Raw genomic sequence first — 24,573 nt, 5'->3', positions numbered from 1 at the left:
TCCCAAAAGCCCTGGACCTCGGTACATGTCCAGAGCAAATGGTAAAAGGTGCCACGCTCCACCCTGCACATGGGACACTGGCCAGTAGCCTCGCTACTATAGGTAGCCACCACAGCCGGTGTCAGGTAGGCTCTATGTAGAATATATAATTGAGTCAGGCGATCCGAGAGTTTCGGAGAAACCAATTTGCAGTTATCTAAGGCTTCCCCCCATTCCTTATCCTCAAGCGTCCCGATATCTCCCTCCCATTTAGTCTTGATGGCATACGCCAAGACCGTTGATTCTGGCAAAAGGAGTGCATTATACATATATGAAATAAGTTGTTTAGATTCAAAGCCCATTACCACCTCCAAGACTGGGATTACGGTCAATTCTTGAATAGGACGGGGAAATTGAACTGCAAAAGCGTGCCTAAGCTGCAGGTACCTAAAATACATATGGTTAGGGAGATCGTGTTGCCCTTTTAACTCATCAAAAGATTGGAGTTCACCATTGGTAAGTATATCAACCAAATAGGAAATTCCATAGTGGGCCCACACATGTGCATCCAGAATAGAGGCACACTCACGGAGACTGGTATTATGCCACAGCGGCGTATATGCATGTAGCGAGGGTATATCCAATTTGGTTGACACCACCTCCCATATTCGCCTATACTGATATAACATAGAGGTCTTATCCCCCCGGGTTTCAGCCCGGGTATGGCTATGTTTGCAGATTTGATGATTTTGATTTAATCGCACTTCCATGGGATAAAAAAAAAAAAAAAAAAAAGGAAATTAAAATATGCATGGCCTTCATAAAAAGAAACATGACATTTGTCAACTTTGGAGCTGGCATTTGTTGTCACAGATTTGTCTGAAAGATGCAATATAATCAACAATTCGCACCAACGTGGAGGAGATCTTTTTTACCTCCACTGTCCTAATCACCAACATGGGAGTACAGTAAAACCTTGGATTGCGAGCATAATTCGTTCCAGAAACATGCTTGTAATCCAAAGCACTCTTATATCAAAGCGCATTTTCACATAAGAAATAATGGAAACTCAGATGATTCGTTCCACAACCATTTTTTCAGAAGTCTTTCAGTTTATAGTCAATATACAAAGATTATAGCAATGCGATAGGTTGTGTAACCATAAAATGTCCATCTACAAATAGCAGCCTCCACAAGGGGATTAGAAGCAAAACCCAGCAGGAGCTACAGAGTATAAAAGAGAAGAGAGGCGCCTCTAAGTGTAGCAGTATGGGGACATTTAATGAAGGTTCAACATTTAGAAACTCACATGGTTGATAATTTAAGAGGGACATCTAAGTATGCAGGCATCCGGGGTAAAGCTGTCCACATAGACCATCTTCTGAACCACTGGCTCTCACCGATGTCAGTCTGCAATTGTGATTGGGAAGACTACCCTGCAGTAGAGTGATCTGGAAGCGAGACTTTGAATCGCTCGTGGAGTGCAGCGTGGAAGGGTGTGAGGAAGGTGGCAGTGCGGAGGATGGTCTATGTGGACATTTTTACCTCGGATGCCTACATACTTAGATGTGACTGTTTTAATCATCAACCATGTGAGCTGCTAAATATTGAACCTTCATTAAATGTAACCATTTTGCTACACTTAGAGGCGCCTCTCTTCTCTTTTATACCCAGTTGTGACATGACGCTACTTGTATATCAAGACATCGCTTGTATATCAAGTCAAAATTTATTTTAAAAATTTGCTTGTCTTGCAAAGCGCTCTCAAACCAAGTTACTCTCAAACCAAGGTTTTACTGTATTTCTTTATGCATTTGCTGTAATAGCGCCATAAAGTAAAATTGTTGCAAATAGGAACCCCTTGAAGTTACGAATCATAAAAATGTTTCGAGATTTTCATGAATTTGGTGGAATGCTTCCAACTACAATGCCAGAAACGTGTCTCCAACCTGTATGGTTTTGCACGTGTAATGATGAGGTTTATCCCCTACTGACAGCTGAGCCATCACCATGAGGAAAGACAAAGGTGAGCGGTGACGTGTGAGCCGGTTCTGAAGCCGGGAACAGAGTGGAGAAAAGGTCGGAGTGTTTGTTAGATCTGTGGAGGAATCCCTTTATACCCCTTCTGCCTATATACATTGCTTATACAAACAACCAGTCTGACAGCTTTTCCTTTAAGACTGTGTTGAAAGGGCATGACCCCAAATGCATTGGTGGTGATGCGCAGTGCCGGGGGACAAGGTCCTCTAGTGCCCAGGGCACCCAAACTGTACCCCCTACGATCATGTCAGCAAACCCCCCCCCCCCAAATAAATAAAAATAAATCCTACACGAATCTGCACGCTCACACCGCTGAGCAAAAATTCTCACCAAACTAAAATTCTCCCCCTCCTAGTACAATCACCCCCTCCCCTAAACACTCCTCCTAGCACAAATCCAGGGTGGACAAAAATCTACGATTTAAAAAAGAAAAAAAAAATACACACTTTTTTTTTTTTCTAACCGGTTCCAGACCGCCCACCGCATATATACTGCGGCAGGCTGGCCCTCCTGCCTAAACTGCGTAGGGCTACGTCGGTCCCGCGCCAGCAGCTAGGGGGGCGAGCGCGCACCATGCTCCCGCCCCCACTCGGCAGCGGGGACTCCGATGCACGGGGCAGGTGGCTCCGAGATTGCCGCCTGACACCCGCGATCGCTGCCCGCTAAGAGAGAAGAACGGCCAGCTGTAGTAAACATAGCTGACTGTTCTTCTCTCTGAAATGATCATAGAGCCCCTGTGATCCTTCTATATAGGAAAACAGGTCTCTATAGTCATTTCACAAGCCACGCCCCCATACAGTTAGAATCACTCCCCTAGGCTCACATTTAACCTATTGATCACCCACTGTGTTAACCCCTTCACGGCCAGTGTCATTATTACAGTTAACAGTGCATATTTTTAGCCCCGATTACTGTAGTAATGTCACTGGTACCCCCAAAAGTGTCAAAAAATGTTAGGGGTCCGATCTGTATGTTCCAATGTCGCAGTTCCCGCAAAAAAAATTGCAGATCACCGCCATTACTAGTAAAAAAAAAAATGACATAAATCTTTCCCGTAGTTAGTAGACGCGATCACTTTTGCGCAAACCAATCAAAATACGCTTATTGTGATTTTTTTACCAAAAATATGAAGCAGAAAACAAATTGGCCTAAAATGTTAAAAAAATTCAGATTTTTATTTTTTTTTTTTTGGGGGGGGGGGGGGGGGGGGAGTATGATATATAGCAGAATGTGCAAAATATTGTTTTGAATAGTCACTCTTTTTTTGTTTATAGCGCAAAAAATAAAAAAAAAAATCGTAGAGGTGATCAAATACCACCAAAAAAAAGCTCTATTTGTGGGGAAAAAAAGGACATCAATTTTATTTGGGTACAGCATTGCATGACCACGCAATTGTCCGTTAAAGTAACGCAGTGCCAAATCGCAAAATATGGCCTGGTCATTACAGGGGAAAATCCTCTGGTCCAGAAGTGGTTAAATCTGATTTTTTTTTTTTATTTTTTTTTTTATTTAAATCAAAATTCTTTGATTTTTATCAAATTTATTTTAAGAAAATGCTTTTGGAGTAAAAATCAAAAAAAAAGTTTTCTATTTAGAACATGTTAATTTAGTTTATTCAGCATGAAATGGAGCTTAGTTATGTAGCATGAGGCTGTATATACTGCAATATTTACATTTTTGGTAAACTCATTCAATGAATCCAAGCTCTGCAAGCTGACATAACATGCACTGCATTGATGCATTCACACAATTTCACACTAACTACCAGCAAGTGTGAAGCCCTATATTTAAAGAGCACCTGTCATTTCAGATCCATCATCCACTCACCTGCTGCCGCCACGTCCCTCACCTTATTGTGTCACTGCCGCATCACCAGCTGTCCTATTACCACTTGCGGACTGCTCACAGTAATCCTACTGCGGCAGTGAGGCTCCTCTAGGTCCAGTGACGTCGCTGGACTCCTAGTGGTCTCAGCGGCACGCGCGCGCCGCCGGAGGCTCGCTCCCACTGTGTTTAGACACAACGGGAGTCGGGGGCGGAGGAGGAGAGGCGGCAATCTCCGCCTCTCTTCCCTTGATCGTCGGGGAAAGTGTGAGAAGGCCCGTCTGCTTAGGTAAACAAAGCAGGCGGATCTTCTCTGTGACAGATAGGGAGAGATCACAGGATTCAGCATAGCTGAAGCTTCGATCTGTGTCACACGACCCCCTCCCCCCACACACGTCAGTAAGCATGAGGCATACATTTAACCCTTTGATCACCCATAGGGTTAACCCCTTCCCTGCCAGTGTCATTTTTACAGTAACAGTGCATATTTCTAGCACTGATTACTGTAGTAATGTCACTGGTACCCCCAAAAGTGTCAAAAATATCAGTCAGGGGTCCGATCTGTCCGCTGCAATGTCGCAATCCTGCAAAGAAAAAAAATAAATCACAAATCACCGCCATTACTAGTAAAAAAAAAAAAAAAAGACAAATATCTTTCCCGTAGTTAGTAAACATGATAACTTTTGCGCAAACCAATCCAAGAAACACTTATTGCCATTTTTTTTTTTTTACCAAAAATATGTAGCAGAAAACAAATTGGCCTAAAATGTCAATTTTTTAATTTTTTTTTCTTTTTGGGAATGTCATCTATCAGAATGTGAAAAATATTGTTTTCAAAATTGTTGCTCTTTTTTTTGTTTATAACGCAAAAAATAAAAAAGAAAATAAATAAATAAAAATCGCACAGGTGATCAAATACCACCAAAAGAAAGCTCTATTTGTGCGAGAAAAAAAGGACGTAAATTTTGTTTGGCTACAGAGTCGCATGACCGTGCAATTGTCCGTTAAAGTAACGCAGTGCCGAATCGTAAAATAGGGCCTGGTCAGAAAGGGGGTAAAATCTTCCGGTCTTAAAGTACTTAAAGCAGGGGTGTCCAAACTTTTTTCAAAGAGGGCCAGATTTGATGAAAGTGAACATGCGTGAGGGCCGACCATTTTCCCTGACATTCTTTGGACCATTAAAATTAAATGCAAATTAACTATTTTATGCTAAGTTTATTGCAAACGGCATACTTTTCATTTCGTCACATGGATGACAAATCTAAACAGGTGGTAAATCACTCCGCCTTTCATATCTGAAGGCCAGATGAGGAAAAAAAAAAAAAAAAAAATCCAGGAAGCTGAAATATGTCAGGAACATTGTAAAGTACATTACATATTATTGGTAATAAAGGTTGTCTGTCAACTTTTAACCACTTGCCGACCGCCGCACGACTATCTACTTCGGCGGTCAGCCCCTCACAGGCAAACTAACGTAGGGCTACGTTGCTTGCTTGTGAGGGTCTAGGGAGCGAGCGCGCGCCCCCGGAGGCACGCTCCCGCGTGGTCACGGTCCCGATGTCCGCCGGCCACTCGGCGATCGGCGGGGGAGAGGGAGAATGTCAGGCAGCTTGTGTAAACAAGCCACCTGTCATTCTCCTCGCTGCAAAGACACTGATCACATGGATCTACTATGTAGATCCGTTGATCAGTGTCCTTACAGCTGAAGCCACAGCCAATCACAGTAGAAAGCACGCCCCTAGGGACACACACAGCCCCTCCCTCCCAAATAAAGTTAACCCCTTCACTACCAGTGTATTTTTACAGTAACAGTGCATATATATAGCACTGATTACTGTAGAAATGTCACTGGTAACCCCAAAAGTGTAAAAAATGTCAGTCAAGGGTCCGATCTGTCCGCCGCAATGTCGCAGTACCGCAAAAAAAAAAAAAAAAAATCGCAGATCGCCGCCATTACACGTTAAAAAAAAAAAACAACAAAAATGCCAAAAATCTTTCCCTTTGTTAGTAAACGCGATAACTTTTGCGCAAACCAATCAAAATACGCTTTTTGCGATTTTTTTTACCAAATATAGGTAGCATAAAACAAATTGGCCGAAAATGTTAAAAAATTTTGATTTTTACATTTTTTTTTGTGGGAATTTCATATAAAAAAATGTGAAAAATATTGTTATTTTTGCAAAATTGACGCTCTTTTTTTTTGTTTATAGCGTGTGATCAAAAAAATCGCACAGGTGACCAAATACCACCAAAAGAAAGCTCTGTTTGTGGGAAAAAAAGGACGCCAAATTAGTTTAGGTACAGCGTCGCACGACCGCGCAATTGTCCGTTAAAGTCACGCAGTGCCGAATCTCAAAATACCCCCTGGTCGGAATGGGGGTAAAATCTTCCGGGGCTTAAGTGGTTAAGTTAAAAAAATATGAACAGGAACATAACACCAAGTATACATGTTGTGTCCAAATATATTTATAACTGATTTAGACCAACTGACATTAACTGAGATTTTACAATGTATTCATCTCAATTTGGAGCATGTGCGCTCCCCAATCAGTCACACAAGGGTTAACCACATATAAGCGATATATGAACCCACCGATGATGATTACTGATGGCAGCAATAATAGTCATGAATGATGCCAATGTAGTAAATAGAACATTGAAAAGTTTTAATCAAAATCAGTTCCATATATGTATAAAACAGCATTACACCTTGTACATTGACCCCCGCTGGATCTGCAATGGTGAAGCCAAAATAAGGGGGTAAAAACTCCCAGCTTGGTGCCCATCCAGTGTGTGTGAAGGCATAAAACCAGCAGCAGTGTGGACAGTTGTGCCTTGCTCGGGCTGTGAGGAGATAACAGAATGCCTCAATCCTGGATAGGGAAGGGTGGAAAAGGGGTCACACAATGCCCAGTATAGGAGGCAAGGAGGATCGCCGTCTGTGGTCGCTCCGGGAAGGAGGACGTCAGACTGTGGGAGGGAAGGAGGACCAAAACGAGGCTTGAACCGCTATAGAGCCGCTGGTGGTGAGCAGCATGTGCAGTGACCCAAAGCCGGGGAGCGTGAGGAGTGCCTGCTTCTCATATGGTTGTCCTGATAACTTGTCAATGTTCTATTTACTACATTGGCATCATTCATGACTATTCTTTCTGCCATCAGTAATCATCATCGGTGGGTTCATATTGCGCTTATATGTGGTTAACCCTTGTGTGACTGATACTTTTGAACATCTCTCCTGATGTGTTTTGTTCCCACACAGCTGCTACTTGACCCGCGGGTGTCATGCCAATTATCATGGAGAGGGCGCTGGTTCTGTCATACTAGCACAGGATTTGTGTTTTTTTAGTGCTCTCTAATCAGCCTAAGTCTGAGGCCATGTTGAGCAAGGGATATAAAGTTGGCGGGGGCGGACGGTGGGTGTTAACAATAGTGTATTCACAAGTAACAGGAAAAACCGGAATTGGATGCAGCGAGCCAAGACGGACACTCATTTTGAGTACAAGTCCTTCAAAACAGTAGCATATATAAGAGGATGTATACAATTAATGGTAAGAGAACTAATATGGCATACATGCATGCCATATTATCCCAGGGGTCCTGAGCAGCGCTCGGGGATTCACAGGGGCCACAACAATAGATGTTTCCAAATCACCTGTGGGGCCATATTAATGTGGCCCACGGGCCGGACTTTGGACATGCCTGTATTAAACTGAATGGGACTGTCGGTGAGTCAACAGCGGGTCAGAGGAGGAGCCGCTGGGGGACAGAGATGACAGTTGCTCTTCAAAAATGATGATATAAAATCGAGTTGATTTAAAATCAAGCCTTTTTACTATTGATTTAAATTGTGATTGAAATCAAATCCACCCTGCACAAATCCTTTACCCCTTAGAATTTCCCCGCTCAGCACAATTCCTCTTCCCCCTCGAAAAATTTCCTCTCCCAGCACAGATCCCCCTAACCCCCCTCCTAGCACAAATCCTCTCCCCCAAGCACAATAACCACACCCTCCATCACCCCCACTAACACAAATCCCCCCTCTTCGCTCAAATCCCCTTCCTTCCACAACCCGCCTTCTACAAACCACCCCTCCAGAAATCACCCCCAAGCACAAATCCTCCTTCTCCCCCAATTTCCCCTTCTAGAACAAATCTATATTTGCAACCAGCGTCACACTGCAGCGCTATGGTTTGGCCACAGCATGGGTTGAGTGCAGTATACTTTTCTAGTTTTCATGTGGGTTACCAGTGGTTTTCCATAGACTTCTATTAGATCGTGTTATTTGGTGGGTTTTCTGAAAACCCTCCAAATATGCAGCATGCGTGACTTTTGATGCGCTTTCAGAAAATGCACAATCTAAAAGAAGTGTTTGTGAAACTGCAGGTAACCCACATGAAAGCCCATGGATACGCAGAACTGCAGCCAAACCAGGCATGATGACACAGAAAATGTTACATTACACCAGACATGGGGCAGTCATTTTTTTTGTCCTAATCAATCCTAATCCATTTGTCTGTCAAACCCGAATACATAACACTTTAGCATCAAGTTTGGTTTAAAAAGAACTAAATGATTTGGCAGCCGCATGTGAGAGCTTCAAGGTTGCTTTCTTCCAGGTGTATGCAAGCCAATTTTTCCTCTTTTGAGAGGTAGCCGGAAAGAAAAATGTCGGGGTGTCGGGAACACCACTGGCTATTAGATCAGGACTCTGCAGTGTGAAGTGTTTCCTTCCAATATTGACAATCTAATAGCGCTGCAGTGGTGGGGAAGGAGCTGGAGGGGAGATCGAGTAGGCCTGCATCTCCTCTTAACTGTCTCCTCCACTTTAGGTTTGGTATGTCATGTCCAGGGCTATGCTGATAGGAGAAATGACATGTCACTCCTATCAGTTTGCAGTGTCAGGAACTCCCGTTAACGGCGCCCCTCCCATCACGATACCACGGCGCCATTCAGCCCACCCCTTGTCCTGGCCCTTGTGATGCGTTCTCGCACAGAGGCAAGCTGGACAGATTAGAGGTCATCATGTTGCTTGTTTCCCAGTCTGAAAGCTGATCTCCGACTGCAAGCGGAGACACATTTACTGCATCTTCAAACCTTGCATCGGCCAAAATTGCCCCAATTCTTGTACCTTCAGATCTCACATCAGCCCCAATTTCTGTATCTGTAGACCTCAGATCAGCTTCAGATCTCAGATCAGACCTAATTCCTGAGCACTCGGACCCAAGATCAACCCCCAATTCCTGCGCCTTCCGATCAGCCCCAATTCCTGCGCCTTCCGATCAGCCCCAATTCCTGCGCCTTCCGATCAGCCCCAATTCCTGCACCTTCAGATCAGCCCCAATTCCTGCACCTTCAGATCAGCCCCAATTCCTGCACCTTCAGATCAGCCCCAATTCCTGCACCTTCAGATCAGCCCCAATTCCTGCACCTTCAGATCAGCCCCAATTCCTGCACCTTCAGATCAGCCCCAATTCCTGCACCTTCAGATCAGCCCCAATTCTTGCACCTTCAGATCAGCCCCAATTCCTGCACCTTCAGATCAGCCCCAATTTCGGTTCCTTCAGATCAGCCCCAATTTCGGTTCCTTCAGATCAGCCCCAATTTCGGTTCCTTCAGATCAGCCCCAATTTCGGTTCCTTCAGATCAGCCCCAATTTCGGTTCCTTCAGATCAGCCTCAATTCCAGAAACTCCAGATTAGCCCCAATTCCTGAAACTCCAGATCAGCCCCAATTCCTGAAACTCCAGATCAGCCCCAATTCCTGAAACTCCAGATCAGCCCCAATTCCTGAAACTCCAGATCAGCCCCAATTCCTGAAACTCCAGATCAGCCCCAATTCCTGAAACTCCAGATCAGCCCCAATTCCTGAAACTCCAGATCAGCCCCAATTCCTGAAACTCCAGATAAGCCCCAATTCCTGAAACTCCAGATCAGCCCCAATTCCTGAAACTCCAGATCAGCCCCAATTCCTGAATCTCCAGATCAGCCCCAATTCCTGTACCTTCAGATCAGCCCCAATTCCTGAAACTCCATATCAGCCCCAATTCCTGAAACTCCATATCAGCCCCAATTCCTGAAACTCCAGATCAGCCCCAATTCCTGAAACTCCAGATCAGCCCCAATTCCTGAAACTTCAGATCAGCCCCAATTCCTGAAACTCCAGATCAGCCCCAATTCATAGTTACATAGTAGGTGAGGTTGAATAAAGACAATAGTCCATCCAGTTCAACCTGTGTAGGGGTGTGTGGCTGTAATCATCTCACCATAGCCCTGAATGTTTGGATCCTTGAGATGTACGTCTAAGAGTCTCTTGAAAGCCACCATACTTCCCGCAGAAACCACCTCTTGTGGTAGAGAATTCCACAATCTTGTAGCCCTAACAGTAAAGAACCCCCCACGTTGCCTGAGGTTAAAACGCTTCTCCTCTAATCGCATTGTATGCCCTCGAGTCCTCATGCAATCCCTTCGACTGAATAGCTGTTTTTCTATGCCGAGATCCCCATTGAGATATTTATAAATTGCTATCATGTCCCCCCTCAGGCGTCTCTTCTCCAGGGAGAATAAATCAAGCGATTGCAGACGCTCTTCATAATTAAGGTCCTCCAATCCCCTAATCAGTTTAGTTGCCCTTCTCTGGACTCCAGCTCCAACACATCCATCCTGAGGACTGGCGACCAGAACTGGACAGAATACTCCAGACGCGGTCGGACCAGAGTTTTATAAAGTGGAAGGATTATAGTCTTATCTCTGGAATACATCCCTTTCTTTATGCATGCTAATATTCTGCTGGCCTTGGCAGCTGCCGCTTGACATTGCTTGCTATTGCCAAGTCTATCATCAACCAAGACTCCCAGATCCTTCTCCATTTTTGATTCCTCCAAGGGTTCCCCCCCCTAACGTGTATTGTGCCTTTATGTTTCTAGTCTCCAAGTGCAAAACCTTACACTTCTCCACATTAAACCTCATTTGCCATGTTGTTGTCCACTCTGTTATTTTGTCCAGGTCATTCTGTAGGATATCTGCTTCATGCTGTGCAGTTATTGCCCTGCCCAATTTTGTGTCATCTGCAAAAACTGATATCGAACTACTGATCCTGTCCTCAATGCTGTTTATGAATAAATTGAACAAGGTTGGTCCCAGGACTGAGCCTTGGGGGACCCCGCTTACCACCTCAGACCAGTCTGAGTATGCGCTATTACCACCCTTTGGACACGGCCTTTTAGCCAGTTCCGTATCCAAGAGCAAACCCTGCTGTCGATACCTGCCGACCTTATTTTATAAATTAAGTGCTTGTGGGGAACTGTATCAAACGCCTTAGCGAAATCCAGGTACACCACATCCACTGGTCTGCCCCTATCTAGCTCACAGCTCACCTCCTCGTAGAATTTTAAGAGATTGGTTTGACAAGAACGCCCATTTGTAAACCCGTGCTGATTACTGCTGATGAGGTTATTGTCTTTAGCAAACTCTACGATATAGTCCCTTATCATCCCCTCCAGAAGTTTACATACTATCGATGTCAGACTGACAGGCCTATAATGTCCTGGGATATGCCTCTGCCTGAAACTCCAGATCAGCCCCAATTCCTGAAACTCCAGATCAGCCCCAATTCTTGTACCTTCAGATCTCAGATCAGTCACAATTCCCATACCTTTAGATCTTGGATCCCCCTCTTTAATACACTGCACACCTAGGACAATAGGGTAACTGAGCATTGTCATTTATCTAAAAACAAAACATTGCAAAAGCTGCTGACCTTCAGCCCTTCTGATTGAAGCTGAATGGCCCTTCTGAAAAGAGCAGTCAATAAGGGGAGAAGTATGTGTCCTTAGTCCTTTACCTGTGTGTGGTCATTTCAGCTTGAGCTATTTTGCTCTTTAAACATCTTTTTTTTTTTTTTTTTTCAACAAAACAGATACTGATAGACAGGTGAACATAAAAAGACTAAGGTGTCACCTGCTGACTGAAAAGAAGAAATACTTGTATTCAATAGTTTATAATTTACCTAAGAAAAAAAGAAACACACACACAAAAGACCACAACACGTTCCCTTTAAGACCGGTGTACTGTCCTTGCTTACCGCTGACATATTTCCTGTGCTTGTTTCATCGTCTGCCCGGCACGGATAATGTCATCAGGTTCAAATGTCATCATAGCTTGCATCTCCAAAATAGTGCCATACACCAGACTATGGTACATGCTCTCCTGAGATCTGTGGTAAAAAATACACAAGGCACTGAGCCAGGAATGCAGACACGGTATATATTCTATAGTTATGTGACCAGACAACCTACAGGATAAACAAGGCCCAGATACAATGTACACATTTCCAGTGCAGACAGCAAGAGACATGAAGAGATTAGCTAACCTGCAATTAAAGGCAACATGAGAAACCAAGCGGAGAACTGCTAGAGCTAGCCAGCAAACACCGCAATCCACGCAATTAACCAATAATACAAGTTTTGCGTAGTCTACTGCAACCGTAATCCAGGAGGCACCTCACAGGTCACCAGGAGGACATTTCATAAAGCCGGTGCTATGTAACTACTTCTCACTCTGTACTTTCACCAGGCCCATTTAAACATCTAAAGCAGACTTGAATCTGCCATACATCAGGCTTTCTACATGTAAGGGGCAGTAAAGAGTCCTTAGGGGGTGTTTTGCAAATTTCTTTTGATGCATCACAAGGAGGGGTTTCTAGATCACCAGACTAAAGACTCATGCAAGCATGTTATTTCATACATTTGATTGGAAGATATTTTTCGTTTTAGGTCTTTTTAAAACTTACTTCGGTTGATGGTGTTATCAGTTTGTAATGTGTGTAACAAGCTTAACACGCTTATCAATATTCTGAATTTTTCTAATAACCGACTGCACAGCATCCAACACAAAGGTAAGACGAAGGCATGAGGCACTGCAAAACATGGAAGCTAGTGGAGATCTCTTGTGGCACTTTTCCACTGCAAGTACCGGCTCGGCTCTACTTGGCCCTGCTTGGCCCGGTTTGCTTTTCCACTGCTGGTACCGCATGGTACGGTGTTGGAACAGTTCGGTACGGTACGGTATGGTTTGCTTTTCCACTAAAGTTAAGTGGGTGAGATAACAACGATTCTCTGACCAATCAGTGGCTAGTAGTGACTGCATGCAAAAGGATTGTGGGATATGGTACCGGGTATGGTACCTCTTGGAACCACAATCGAGGTGGTACTGTTTTTGAGAGCCGTACCGTTCGGTTCCATGCAGTGGAAAAGCGCCGCCGCACCGTACCGAACCGTTCCTACACTGTACCATGCGGTACCAGCAGTGGAAAAGCAAAAAAGCTAGCCGAACCGTTCGGTTCCATGCAGTGGAAAAGCGCCATTGGAGTAGGATTTCCAGCTTCTAGAGGGATCCCACAGGTATGGGATAGTCAAAGTTACACTGGTCCAAGCTGGACAAGTGTACCCATATCCATACATGGAATTCTTCTATAAACATAAGCAAATTATACTCTAGCTTTAAAAAAAAAAAAAAAAATAACTGCAATGATACTGGATTTAGTCAGCTAACTCTTACCTTGGCCGCAGAAGGTCTAGACTCTCATTAAAACGATTGTTCAGAAACAGATTCAGGGCATCCATACAGTCATTGAGATCCCGGAAAAGATCCACATTGGACCTAAAGAGAAAATACATTTTCATAAAAACCAAGAGAAATAAGAAAGGGAAAAAAAGAAGTAATTCACTAGCCGGTAAAATGTGTAACATCTCCCAATAAAGGCACCTATGTAATATCTTATTACAGTGACCCAGCTCCTGAGTGTCCTATTACCCCTGTAATATCTTATTACAGTAACCCAGCTCCTGAGTGTCTTATTACCCCTGTAATATCTTATTACAGTAACCCAGCTCCTGAGTGTCTTATTACCCCTGTAATATCTTATTACAGTAACCCGGCTCCTGAGTTTCCAATTACCCCTGTAATATCTTATTACAGTGACCCAGCTCCTGAGTGTCCAATTACCCCTGTAATATCTTATTACAGTAACCCAGCTCCTGAGTGTCTCATTACCCCTGTAATATCTTATTACAGTAACCCAGCTCCTGAGTGTCTCATTACCCCTGTAATATCTTATTACAGTAACCCAGCTCCTGAGTGTCTTATTACCCCTGTAATATCTTTTCTCTAGCGCTCATCGACAGACGTAGTCCTCGGTGATACACCACCTTCGGGTTATGTTACCTCCGCAGGAGCAGGACTAGACAGGAAATTAAAAAGCTCTGGCCACACCCTAGGGGCAGTCCCAGAGGGTATATCCTCTCTCTCTCTGCCTCAGCAAATCAGTTATTTTCTGTCTAGTTAGGAGTAAGGACCTAGATACCTTGCTGGGATCTTCGGTCCTGGCAAGATTTTTTTCTTAAAAAGATTTTTTAGACAGCTTTTTTCTCCAGTGTTCCTGTGAGATCTTCAAGCAAGAAAGCTGAACTGGGCGACGGGCTGGATGTTGAGATCCGGTGGTCACCCCAGTTCAGCCTACGAGCGCGTGCAGGCCATAGCTCCGCGCTGGGTCGGCCGCGACAAAGTCCCATTAAGGGACTGACCCCGCGAGTTAAACGTCTCGCTGAAACGCCAAAGACCATGAGTCACGGCGTCCGTATTGGTCGACAGCCCTCCCGCCCCGGTGGAGAGGGGTACTGTCAGGAGTTGGTGCCCGCCTGGTTCCGGTATGGTGAGTAGTATGTTCCCCCTTTTTCCCTGACGGGTTTTGTGGTGAACGCGGGCCCCTCTCTGTATGGTAAGAAAGAGTCCTTTCTATCCTATAACATGTCACAAATCCTCCTACTTTGAGTGTGATTTATGTGTGCAAAAGCCAGGAGGCTTGGCTTGGGAGCTAACAATCTATTGTATACATGTTTTAAAGATGTAATCTGTGGCATTCTGGGAATCTTATGGGTTAAGTATAAGCTACCTACCAGTCAGAAGCCACGGACATGTAGACTGCCTTCCAAATCAGATCTCCAGCTATTTAGCAGGCCTCCCGAACGGCCACGCGGTCCGCCAGGGCCGGTACCGCCAACCACGCATATCCCCATGCAGAGAGAGTGTTGTGTGCCCTGCAGCACACCGCTATTCAGTTTAGGCCGCCGCCATTTTTTTTTTTGCTGGATCGCACGAGCCGCCATTTTGGCGTAGCCTCGTGTCTCCAGCATGGGGGCGGCCATGTTTGAGGTGATTCTACACCTCGTGGAGCTTGGGGGAGGCGCCGGAAGGCGTGCAGAGGGGCGGAGCCGCCTCCTTTCTTCCTGGGCAGCCAGCCAAAAGACTTCCTGTTTGTCAAGACAGCGCTGTAAGCTGTTGCAGTTTAACTCTGAGCATCAAGTGGTGAGCCTGGGGGTCTATCTCTCTCTCTCTCGATCGATAGGGATCCCTAAGCAGGTAACACTAAGGGGCTTTTTGTGGCGCTGGGGGTCAGAAAAAAAAAAAAAAAAGTTTTTTTCTTTACTTTTGAATTATATTATCCAGGAAGTAACTGGAGTTATTATGGACCCTGCCACACATATTCCCCCACCTGTTTCCCTCGAGGGGGCCTCGGGACCCGCCGGTGCACAGAGTATAGAGTCATTTACAGCAATTTTGGAGTCTATGGTGGCTCGGGTGGAGGCGGCCTGTCAGGGACGGGGGTCAAGGAAGCGACCCCCGCCTACCCCTATACCATCTGACACCTCTGACTCAGATTCAGAGATGGTCACGGCAGTTGCAGGTTCCTCTGCAAGGGCTGTTATCCCAGGTAAAGCCCCCTCAGACAGTGAGGAGGACGCTTCTTCTCTTGCTATTATTCAGGAAGAAGCATTGGTGGACGCACTAGTTGTGGCAGTGCAAGAAACCTTAAAACTTGAGGCTTTACCGGCAGAGGCAACTGAAACAGAGAGGCCTTTTGGGACTAATAAGCCCATCAAGACGGCGAAGGCTTTTCCTGTACCTAAATGTTTTGGTAATCAGATTAAAGGAGAATGGGAGCATTCTAAACGTACCTTTACTATTTCCAAGCGTATTGCTAGACGCTATCCGTTTGAGGAATCCATCATTAAGAAATGGACGGTACCACCAGTCGTGGATCCGCCTATTTCCAGGCTGAATAAAGCCACGGTTATTCCAGTGGAGGACACTTCGTCCTTTAAGGACCCGGTGGATCGAAAGATAGAAGCAGAGTCCCGCACTATCTTTTCTCTGATAGGGTCAGCATTTAGACCAGTAATCGTTATTGGTCTAGTTTCCCAGACACTTACGGAATGGGCGAAAATGGTACGCCAAGATCTTAGGGGAAAAGATATTCCCCAGGAGACATCTGATTTGATGGAACAGATCATACAAGGGCTACGGTTTATCTGTGACGCAGCCTTGGACACTACTCCCCTATTAGGGCATGCATCTAAGTTAGCGGTGATCCTCAGACGTGTGCTGTGGTTAAAATGCTGGTCAGCTGACCTAGGTTCCAAAAAGACCTTGACCAATCTCCCCTTTCAGGGGAATCGTCTATTTGGAGCCAACCTAGATGAAATCATTAAGGATGCCACTGGGGGCAAGAGCACTTTTTTGCCACAGGCTGCAAAAGCTAAGGGACCTCGCAACAAGCGAGGACCTTTCTTTACCGCCCATAAAGGGCGCCCGGCTGGTACTAGCGGGAAAGGCAAGACTCCTCCAGGAGGGTTCAAGAAGGGGACCAACCCAGCCAAACCCGAAGCAAAGGAGTACACAGCCTGAAGGTGCGCCCCCACCCGGTTTCAGGGTGGGAGGACGTTTTCACCGGTATTCAGGACATTAGATCGAGCATCAACCACTACTACCGGTGCGATTCTTCCCTTCCAACATTTAAGTACCACAGGAAGCGGTAGTTACCGTTCCCTGAATAGATCTTTTCCTTTACCTTTTCCTAAGATTAGTCCCGATACCTCACAGGAATCGGATCTGGTTGACCAGATAGGCCAAGTAGCCTCTAGTCGGGTGACTTCGGTCCCTGAGGTTCAACCAGAAAAGATCACCTTTCCTGATAACTATCAGGTATCTGATAAATGTGTGGGAACAGAAAACGACCAGACTTTCTCGGATGGTCGGGGCCAGATACCTCTAGGGACGCCTGGTTCAGATCCAATCAGCGCCAGTGGTCCTAGAAATTCTAGGCTGGCCTCCTCAAGCCGGCCTGGCCGACTTGGACATGTTAGCCGCAGACGTTCCGTGGGAACTTCGTCTCAGGGAGTGTCTGTGGTCTCAAGGACCAATTTACCTTCGTGCTTTACAGTCGCTGGTTTTAATGGCCTGGCCATTGAGACCCAAGTACTGAAGGACAGAGGTTTGTCTACTTCAGTCATTCCTACCCTTATTAAAGCAAGGAAAGCGACTTCCAGCAAAGTCTATTATCACACATGGAAGTCTTATATTGCGTGGTGCGAATCTTTAGGATTTCCTCCACGTACCTATTCGGTGACTCGAATATTGGCCTTTTTGCAACAAAGGGTTGAGCAGAAGCTAGCCTTGAGCACCATCAAGGGTCAAGTTTCAGCATTAGCAATCTTCTTTCAGAAGCCTTTAGCTACCAAATCCTTGGTGCGGAATTTCATCCAGGGGGTGCGGCACCTGGCTCCTCCAGTCCGCGCGCCCTTACCGCCCTGGGATCTTAATTTGGTTTTGTCGGTTCTACAGAAACCTCCCTTTGAAAACATCAGGGAGATTCCCTTGCTTACTCTATCCCAGAAGGTGGCCTTCTTGGTGGCTATTACTTCTGCTCGCAGGGTGTCAGAACTGGCTGCATTATCATGCCAGTCACCATACCTAGTGATTCATAGGGATAAGGTAGTACTTCATCCTAAGCCATCTTTTCTTCCCAAGGTGGTTTCAGATTTTCATCTGAATGAAGATATTGTACTACCTTCCTTGTGTCCTCAGCCCAAGCATCATCGGGAACATGCGTTGCATTCCTTAGATGTGGTTCGGGCAATCAGGGTATACCTGAAAGCTACGGAATCATTCCGTAAGACGGATTCACTTTTTGTGATCACGGATGGCCCCAGAAAGGGTTTGCCTGCATCTGCCGCGACCATTGCCAAATGGATTAGACAAACGGTGGTACAGGCTTATTCTATTAAGGGTCAGAGTCCTCCGTTCCCTGTTAGGGCGCACTCCACTCGAGCGCTCAGTACTTCCTGGGCCTTTCGCCATCAGGCGTCAGTGGTCCAGGTATGTAAGGCGGCCACCTGGTCGTCGGTACATACCTTTACAAAATTCTATAAAATTGATGTGACGGCATCGGCGGATGCCTCATTTGGCCGCAAGGTTTTGCAGGCCGCAATTTGAGGAGACCGGTGGTCTACCTCGAGGGTTTTTTTCTGTTTGAAAAAAAAAAAAAAAATTTGTTTTCTCTTTTTTTGGTTGAGTCTCATCATTAAGGATGAGCATTGTAAACTTCTAGTTGGCACCGGTTGGGCCTTCTAGATTGGGATTTGATTTCCATTTTCCCACCCCTCAGTTGTGATACTGCTCTGGGACGTCCCGAAGGTGGTGTATCACCGAGGACTACGTCTGTCGATGAGCGCTAGAGAAAAATGGATTTTTGTAAAATCTTACCGTAAAATCCTTTTCTCTTAGCTCATTGACAGACGTAGTCCCCGCCCCTCTGTTTTGGAGTTGGGTTGGGTTAAATTCTCTAAGCACTGCTTTTTCACATAACTGATTTGCTGAGGCAGAGAGAGAGAGGATATACCCTCTGGGACTGCCCCTAGGGTGTGGCCAGAGCTTTTTAATTTCCTGTCTAGTCCTGCTCCTGCGGAGGTAACATAACCCGAAGGTGGTGTATCACCGAGGACTACGTCTGTCGATGAGCTAAGAGAAAAGGATTTTACGGTAAGATTTTACAAAAATCCATTTATTACAGTAACCCGGCTCCTGAGTGTCTCATTACCCCTGTAATATCTTATTACAGTAACCCAGCTCCTGAGTGTCCTATTACCCCTGTAATATCTTATTACAGTGACCCAGCTCCTGAGTGCCCTATTACCCCTGTAATATCTTATTACAGTAACCCAGCTCCTGAGTGTCTTATTACCCCTGTAATATCTTATTACAGTAACCCAGCTCCTGAGTGTGTTATTACCCCTGTAATATCTTATTACAGTAACCCAGCTCCTGAGTGTGTTATTACCCCTGTAATATCTTATTACAGTAACCCGGCTCCTGAGTGTCCTATTACCCCTGTAATATCTTATTACAGTAACCCGGCTCCTGAGTGTCCCATTACCCCTGTAATATCTTATTACAGTAACCCAGCTCCTGAGTGTCTTATTACCCCTGTAATATCTTATTACAGTAACCCGGCTCCTGAGTGTGTTATTACCCCTGTAATATCTTATTACAGTAACCCGGCTCCTGAGTGTGTTATTACCCCTGTAATATCTTATTACAGTAACCCAGCTCCTGAGTGTCTCATTACCCCTGTAATATCTTATTACAGTAACCCAGCTCCTGAGTGTCTTATTACCCCTGTAATATCTTATTACAGTAACCCGGCTCCTGAGTGTCTCATTACCCCTGTAATATCTTATTACAGTAACCCAGCTCCTGAGTGCCCTATTACCCCTGTAATATCTTATTACAGTGACCCAGCTCCTGAGTGCCCTATTACCCCTGTAATATCTTATTACAGTAACCCAGCTCCTGAGTGTCTTATTACCCCTGTAATATCTTATTACAGTAACCCAGCTCCTGAGTGTGTTATTACCCCTGTAATATCTTATTACAGTAACCCAGCTCCTGAGTGTGTTATTACCCCTGTAATATCTTATTACAGTAACCCGGCTCCTGAGTGTCCTATTACCCCTGTAATATCTTATTACAGTAACCCGGCTCCTGAGTGTCCCATTACCCCTGTAATATCTTATTACAGTAACCCAGCTCCTGAGTGTCTTATTACCCCTGTAATATCTTATTACAGTAACCCGGCTCCTGAGTGTGTTATTACCCCTGTAATATCTTATTACAGTAACCCGGCTCCTGAGTGTGTTATTACCCCTGTAATATCTTATTACAGTAACCCAGCTCCTGAGTGTCCTATTACCCCTGTAATATCTTATTACAGTAAACCGGCTCCTGAGTGTCTTATTACCCCTGTAATATCTTATTACAGTAACCCGGCTCCTGAGTGTGTTATTACCCCTGTAATATCTTATTACAGTAACCCGGCTCCTGAGTGTGTTATTACCCCTGTAATATCTTATTACAGTAACCCGGCTCCTGAGTGTCTTATTACCCCTGTAATATCTTATTACAGTAACCCGGCTCCTGAGTGTTCTATTACCCCTGTAATATCTTATTACAGTAACCCGGCTCCTGAGTGTCCCATTACCCCTGTAATATCTTATTACAGTAACCCGGCTCCTGAGTGTCCTATTACCCCTGTAATATCTTATTACAGTAACCCGGCTCCTGAGTGTGTTATTACCCCTGTAATATCTTATTACAGTAAACCGGCTCCTGAGTGTGTTATTACCCCTGTAATATCTTATTACGGTAACCCGGCTCCTGAGTGTGTTATTATCCCTGTAATATCTTATTACAGTAACCCAGCTCCTGAGTGTCTTATTACCCCTGTAATATCTTATTACAGTAACCCGGCTCCTGAGTGTCCGATTACCCCTGTAATATCTTATTACAGTAACCCAGCTCCTGAGTGTCTTATTCATCCTGTAATATCTTATTACAGTAACCCGGGCTCCTGAGTGTCCTATTACCCCTGTAATATCTTATTACAGTAACCCGGCTCCTGAGTGTGTTATTACCCCTGTAATATCTTATTACAGTAAACCGGCTCCTGAGTGTGTTATTACCCCTGTAATATCTTATTACGGTAACCCGGCTCCTGAGTGTGTTATTATCCCTGTAATATCTTATTACAGTAACCCAGCTCCTGAGTGTCTTATTACCCCTGTAATATCTTATTACAGTAACCCAGCTCCTGAGTGTCCTATTACCCCTGTAATAACAATTATATCTAAACTTTTGTAGAATACTGTATGATTATGTATTCTGTGGACGCAATTACTCATTCGGTGTCTGAAAAATTCATTAAAGTGGTTGCCACCCTGTACTTTGGAGCAGTATATTTGCTGTTGGTGGAGTATAATAACTCTTTACAAAATTGTAATCATTAATAAATGGTCAACAATTTATTTAAACACATGAATGAAACTCTCTACAGACTAAGATGTTACAGGAGTAATTAAACAGAAGCTAACTTAATGTAATAAGATGTGGCATGAGTAAAAATAAATTATAGCACCTGTAACATCATATTACTGCAGCCTCTTAAGTGTTTTAAAATATTTTATTTACAGGAGCTCAATTAAAGTAATATAGCCTTGCTCCTCTTGAAATCTTACAAGGCACTTACAAGTGCCTAAGTACCCCTGTAGTAGGATCTCATTGTAATAACTTATTACAGGGGTAATAAGACACTCAGGAGCTGGGTTACTGTAATAAGATATTACAGGGGTAATAGGACACTCAGGAGCTGGGTTACTGTAATAAGATATTACAGGGGTAATAGGACACTCAGGAGCTGGGTTACTGTAATAAGATATTACAGGGGTAATAGGACACTCAGGAGCTGGGTTACTGTAATAAGATATTACGGCGTTAATAGGACCCTCAGGAGCTGGGTTACTGTAATAAGATATTACAGGGGTAATAAGACACTCAGGAGCTGGGTTACTGTAATAAGATATTACTGGGGTAATAAGACACTCAGGAGCTGGGTTACTGTAATAAGATATTACTGGGGTAATAAGACACTCAGGAGCTGGGTTACTGTAATAAGATATTACAGGTGTAATAAGACACTCAGGAGCTGGGTTACTGTAATACGATATTACAGGGGTAATAAGACATTCAGGGGCTGGGTTACTGTAATAAGATATTACAGGGGTAATAGGATACTCAGGAGCTGGGTTACTGTAATAGGATATTACAGGGGTAATAAGACACTCAGGAGCTGGGTTACTGTAATAAGATATTACAGGGTTAATAGGACACTCAGGAGCTGGGTTACTGTAATAAGATATTACCGGGGTAATAAGACACTCAGGGGCTGGGTTACTGTAAAAAGATATTACAGGGGTAATAGGACACTCAGGAGCCGGGTTACTGTAATAAGATATTACAGGGGTAATAAGACACTCAGGAGCCGGGTTACTGTAATAAGATATTATTGGGGTAATAAGACACTCAGGAGCTGGGTTACTGTAATAAGATATTACAGGGGTAATAGGACACTCAGGAGCTGGGTTACTGTAATAAGATATTACAGGGGTAATAAGATAGTCAGGGGCCGGGTTACTGTAATAAGATATTACAGGGGTAATAAGACACTCAGGAGCCGGGTTACTGTAATAAGATATTATTGGGGTAATAAGACACTCAGGAGCTGGGTTACTGTAATAAGATATTACAGGGGTAATAAGACACTCAGGAGCCGGGTTACTGTAATAAGATATTACAGGGGTAATAGGACACTCAGGAGCTGGGTTACTGTAATAAGATATTACAGGGGTAATAAGATAGTCAGGGGCCGGGTTACTGTAATAAGATATTACAGGGGTAATAAGATAGTCAGGATCTGGGACACTGTAGTAACAGGATAGTAGAAAGCTGTACACCGTGGTGAACATTACAATCCCATGACACATGAATGTGTGTTTTGTGAGTAAACAGATTGGTGCAGAGTGTATCGGGGTTAATGGTTTATGATTAGGTTGGGCAGCGGGCAGGTCAGGATGAAGAGGAAGGAGAGAGGAAGATAAATAGAGAGAGAAGAGATTTGGCCTGCATACAGGGAGTGGTAGGGTGTACATACATACATTGATCGCTCTGGTGGGGGATGTTTGCACAGTGTCACAGGCGGTACACAATGACACATTCCATTGTACAGCTCCCTGCTGATAGCACTGCCATTGATGTCTCAGCTGTTAGGACACCACTGTCCCAGATCAGTGGTGGGATCCTAGAGGCTCTGAGGACTCTGCTCAACATATGGTCCATGTTTTCTGCCTCCTAATGTCTGCTCCATTTAAAACCATTAACCAAAACCTGTGTGGTAGGAATGTGCTACAAATCACGATGTATGTCAAATGCTGGCTATGGATGAATCAATCCGATCGTTCACTAACACAATCATCTCAGCATTTAGAATAAATAAAATATAAATAAATAAAATGGCCCTTCCATGTTCTAGATCAGTGTGTGGCCCTTCCATGTTCTAAAACAGCGCGCGGCCCTTCCTGGTTCTAGATCTGCGTGTGGCCCATAGGCACTCCAACTCAGGTTATTTCTGGATGCACAGCATTGCAAAATGTTCCCTTAAAGTGTTTATAAAGTGAGAACTGGGGAATGGCAAGACCTCTGACAATTTTGTGTCTAGGTGTCCCACTGGGGAAATTTTCCTTCACTTCCTGTCCCAGAGACACAACAGGAAGTGGATCTCTCTCCAAAGCAAGGGAATATCCTCTTGCCACCAGAAAATACACTATATTGTCAAATGTTTTGGGACACCTGCCTTTACACGCACGTGAACTTTAATGGCGTCTTAGTATGTAGGGTTCAATATTGAGTTGGTCCACCCTTTGCAGCTATAACAGCTTCAACTCTTCTGGGAAGGCTGTCCACAAGGTTTAGGGGTGTTTGACCATTCTTCCAGAACTACATTTGTGAGGTCAGGCACTGATGTTTGAGAGAAGGCCTGGCTCGCAGTCTCCGCTCTAATTCATCCCAAAGGGGTTCTATTGGGTTGAGGTCAGGATTCTGTGCAGGCCAGTCAATGTCCTCCACCCCCAATTCACTTATCCATGGTCTTTATTGTGCACTGGTCCAAATCCTTTGGTGGAGGTGGGATTATGGTGTGGGGTTGTCTTTCAGGGGTTGGGCTTGGCCCCTTAGTTCCAGTGAAGGGAACTCTTAGGGCCCTTTCACACGGGCCCTAAGAGTATGTCCGCAAATCATCCTATTTTTTTGCGGATGATTTGCGGACATAATGTAAGTCTATGGCATTGCGGATGTCAGCAGAATACCATCCGCTGACATCCGATTTTCCTCCTGTCAGTTCTGTTCCGTTTTTTGGAACAGAAAAAATCCTATTTTTGTTCCGTTCAAAAAACGGAAAGGAAGGAAAATCGGATGTCAGCGGTGTCATCCGCTGACATCCGCAATCCTCCATAGACTTACATTAGGTCCGCATATCATCCGCAAACGGATGGGATGATATGCGGACCTACGGAGCGGATGACAGAAATGTCATCTGCTCCGTGAAAAAAAAAAAAAGTCCCGCAGCGGACCTTTCACACGGAAAGCCCGTGTGAAAGAGCCCTTAAAGTGTTCCTAAAGTCAGAATTTTTTATTACTTAAAAAACAATCATGTTCTAGTTAACTGCTCTGTGCAGTGTATTGCTCAGAGCGACCCTGATCCTCCTCTTCTGGGGTCCCTGGTGGTGATCTTGGCTCCTCCTCTTCTTTTTGTGTCCCCATAGCAAGCAGTTTGCTATGGGGATACACTATGCGTGCTTCCTCCCGACCTGTGTATCTATGGAGCTGCTCTCTATAGACTTAAACAGCGGTACTTAGGCCCACCCCCCACTTCCTCTTCACTGCATCTGATTGACAGCAGTAAGAGCCAATGGCTCCCGATGCTGCTTGAATGCCATGTGAAGAGGAAGAG

General features: G+C 44.7%; 1 protein-coding gene across 1 annotated transcript in view; it reads right to left on the bottom strand.

Moving 5' to 3' along the window:
• Positions 1–24,573, bottom strand: part of LOC309555318 (tetratricopeptide repeat protein 39A-like) — an 83,362-nt gene that overhangs the window by 51,274 nt on the left and 7,515 nt on the right. The window contains exons 2-3 of the mRNA XM_082257274.1: positions 13,398–13,499; positions 11,923–12,054 (exon numbers count right to left, since the gene is read on the bottom strand). Of these exons, the coding sequence (XP_082113400.1) occupies positions 11,923–12,054; positions 13,398–13,499 (234 nt within the window). The remainder of the gene's footprint in view (positions 1–11,922; positions 12,055–13,397; positions 13,500–24,573) is intronic.

This window comes from Pelophylax lessonae (genome assembly GCF_965119305.1).
Source record: "Pelophylax lessonae genome assembly, chromosome: 4".
Classification (NCBI taxonomy): Eukaryota; Metazoa; Chordata; class Amphibia; order Anura; family Ranidae; genus Pelophylax; species Pelophylax lessonae.
This window is presented reverse-complemented; position numbering and strand designations above follow the sequence as displayed.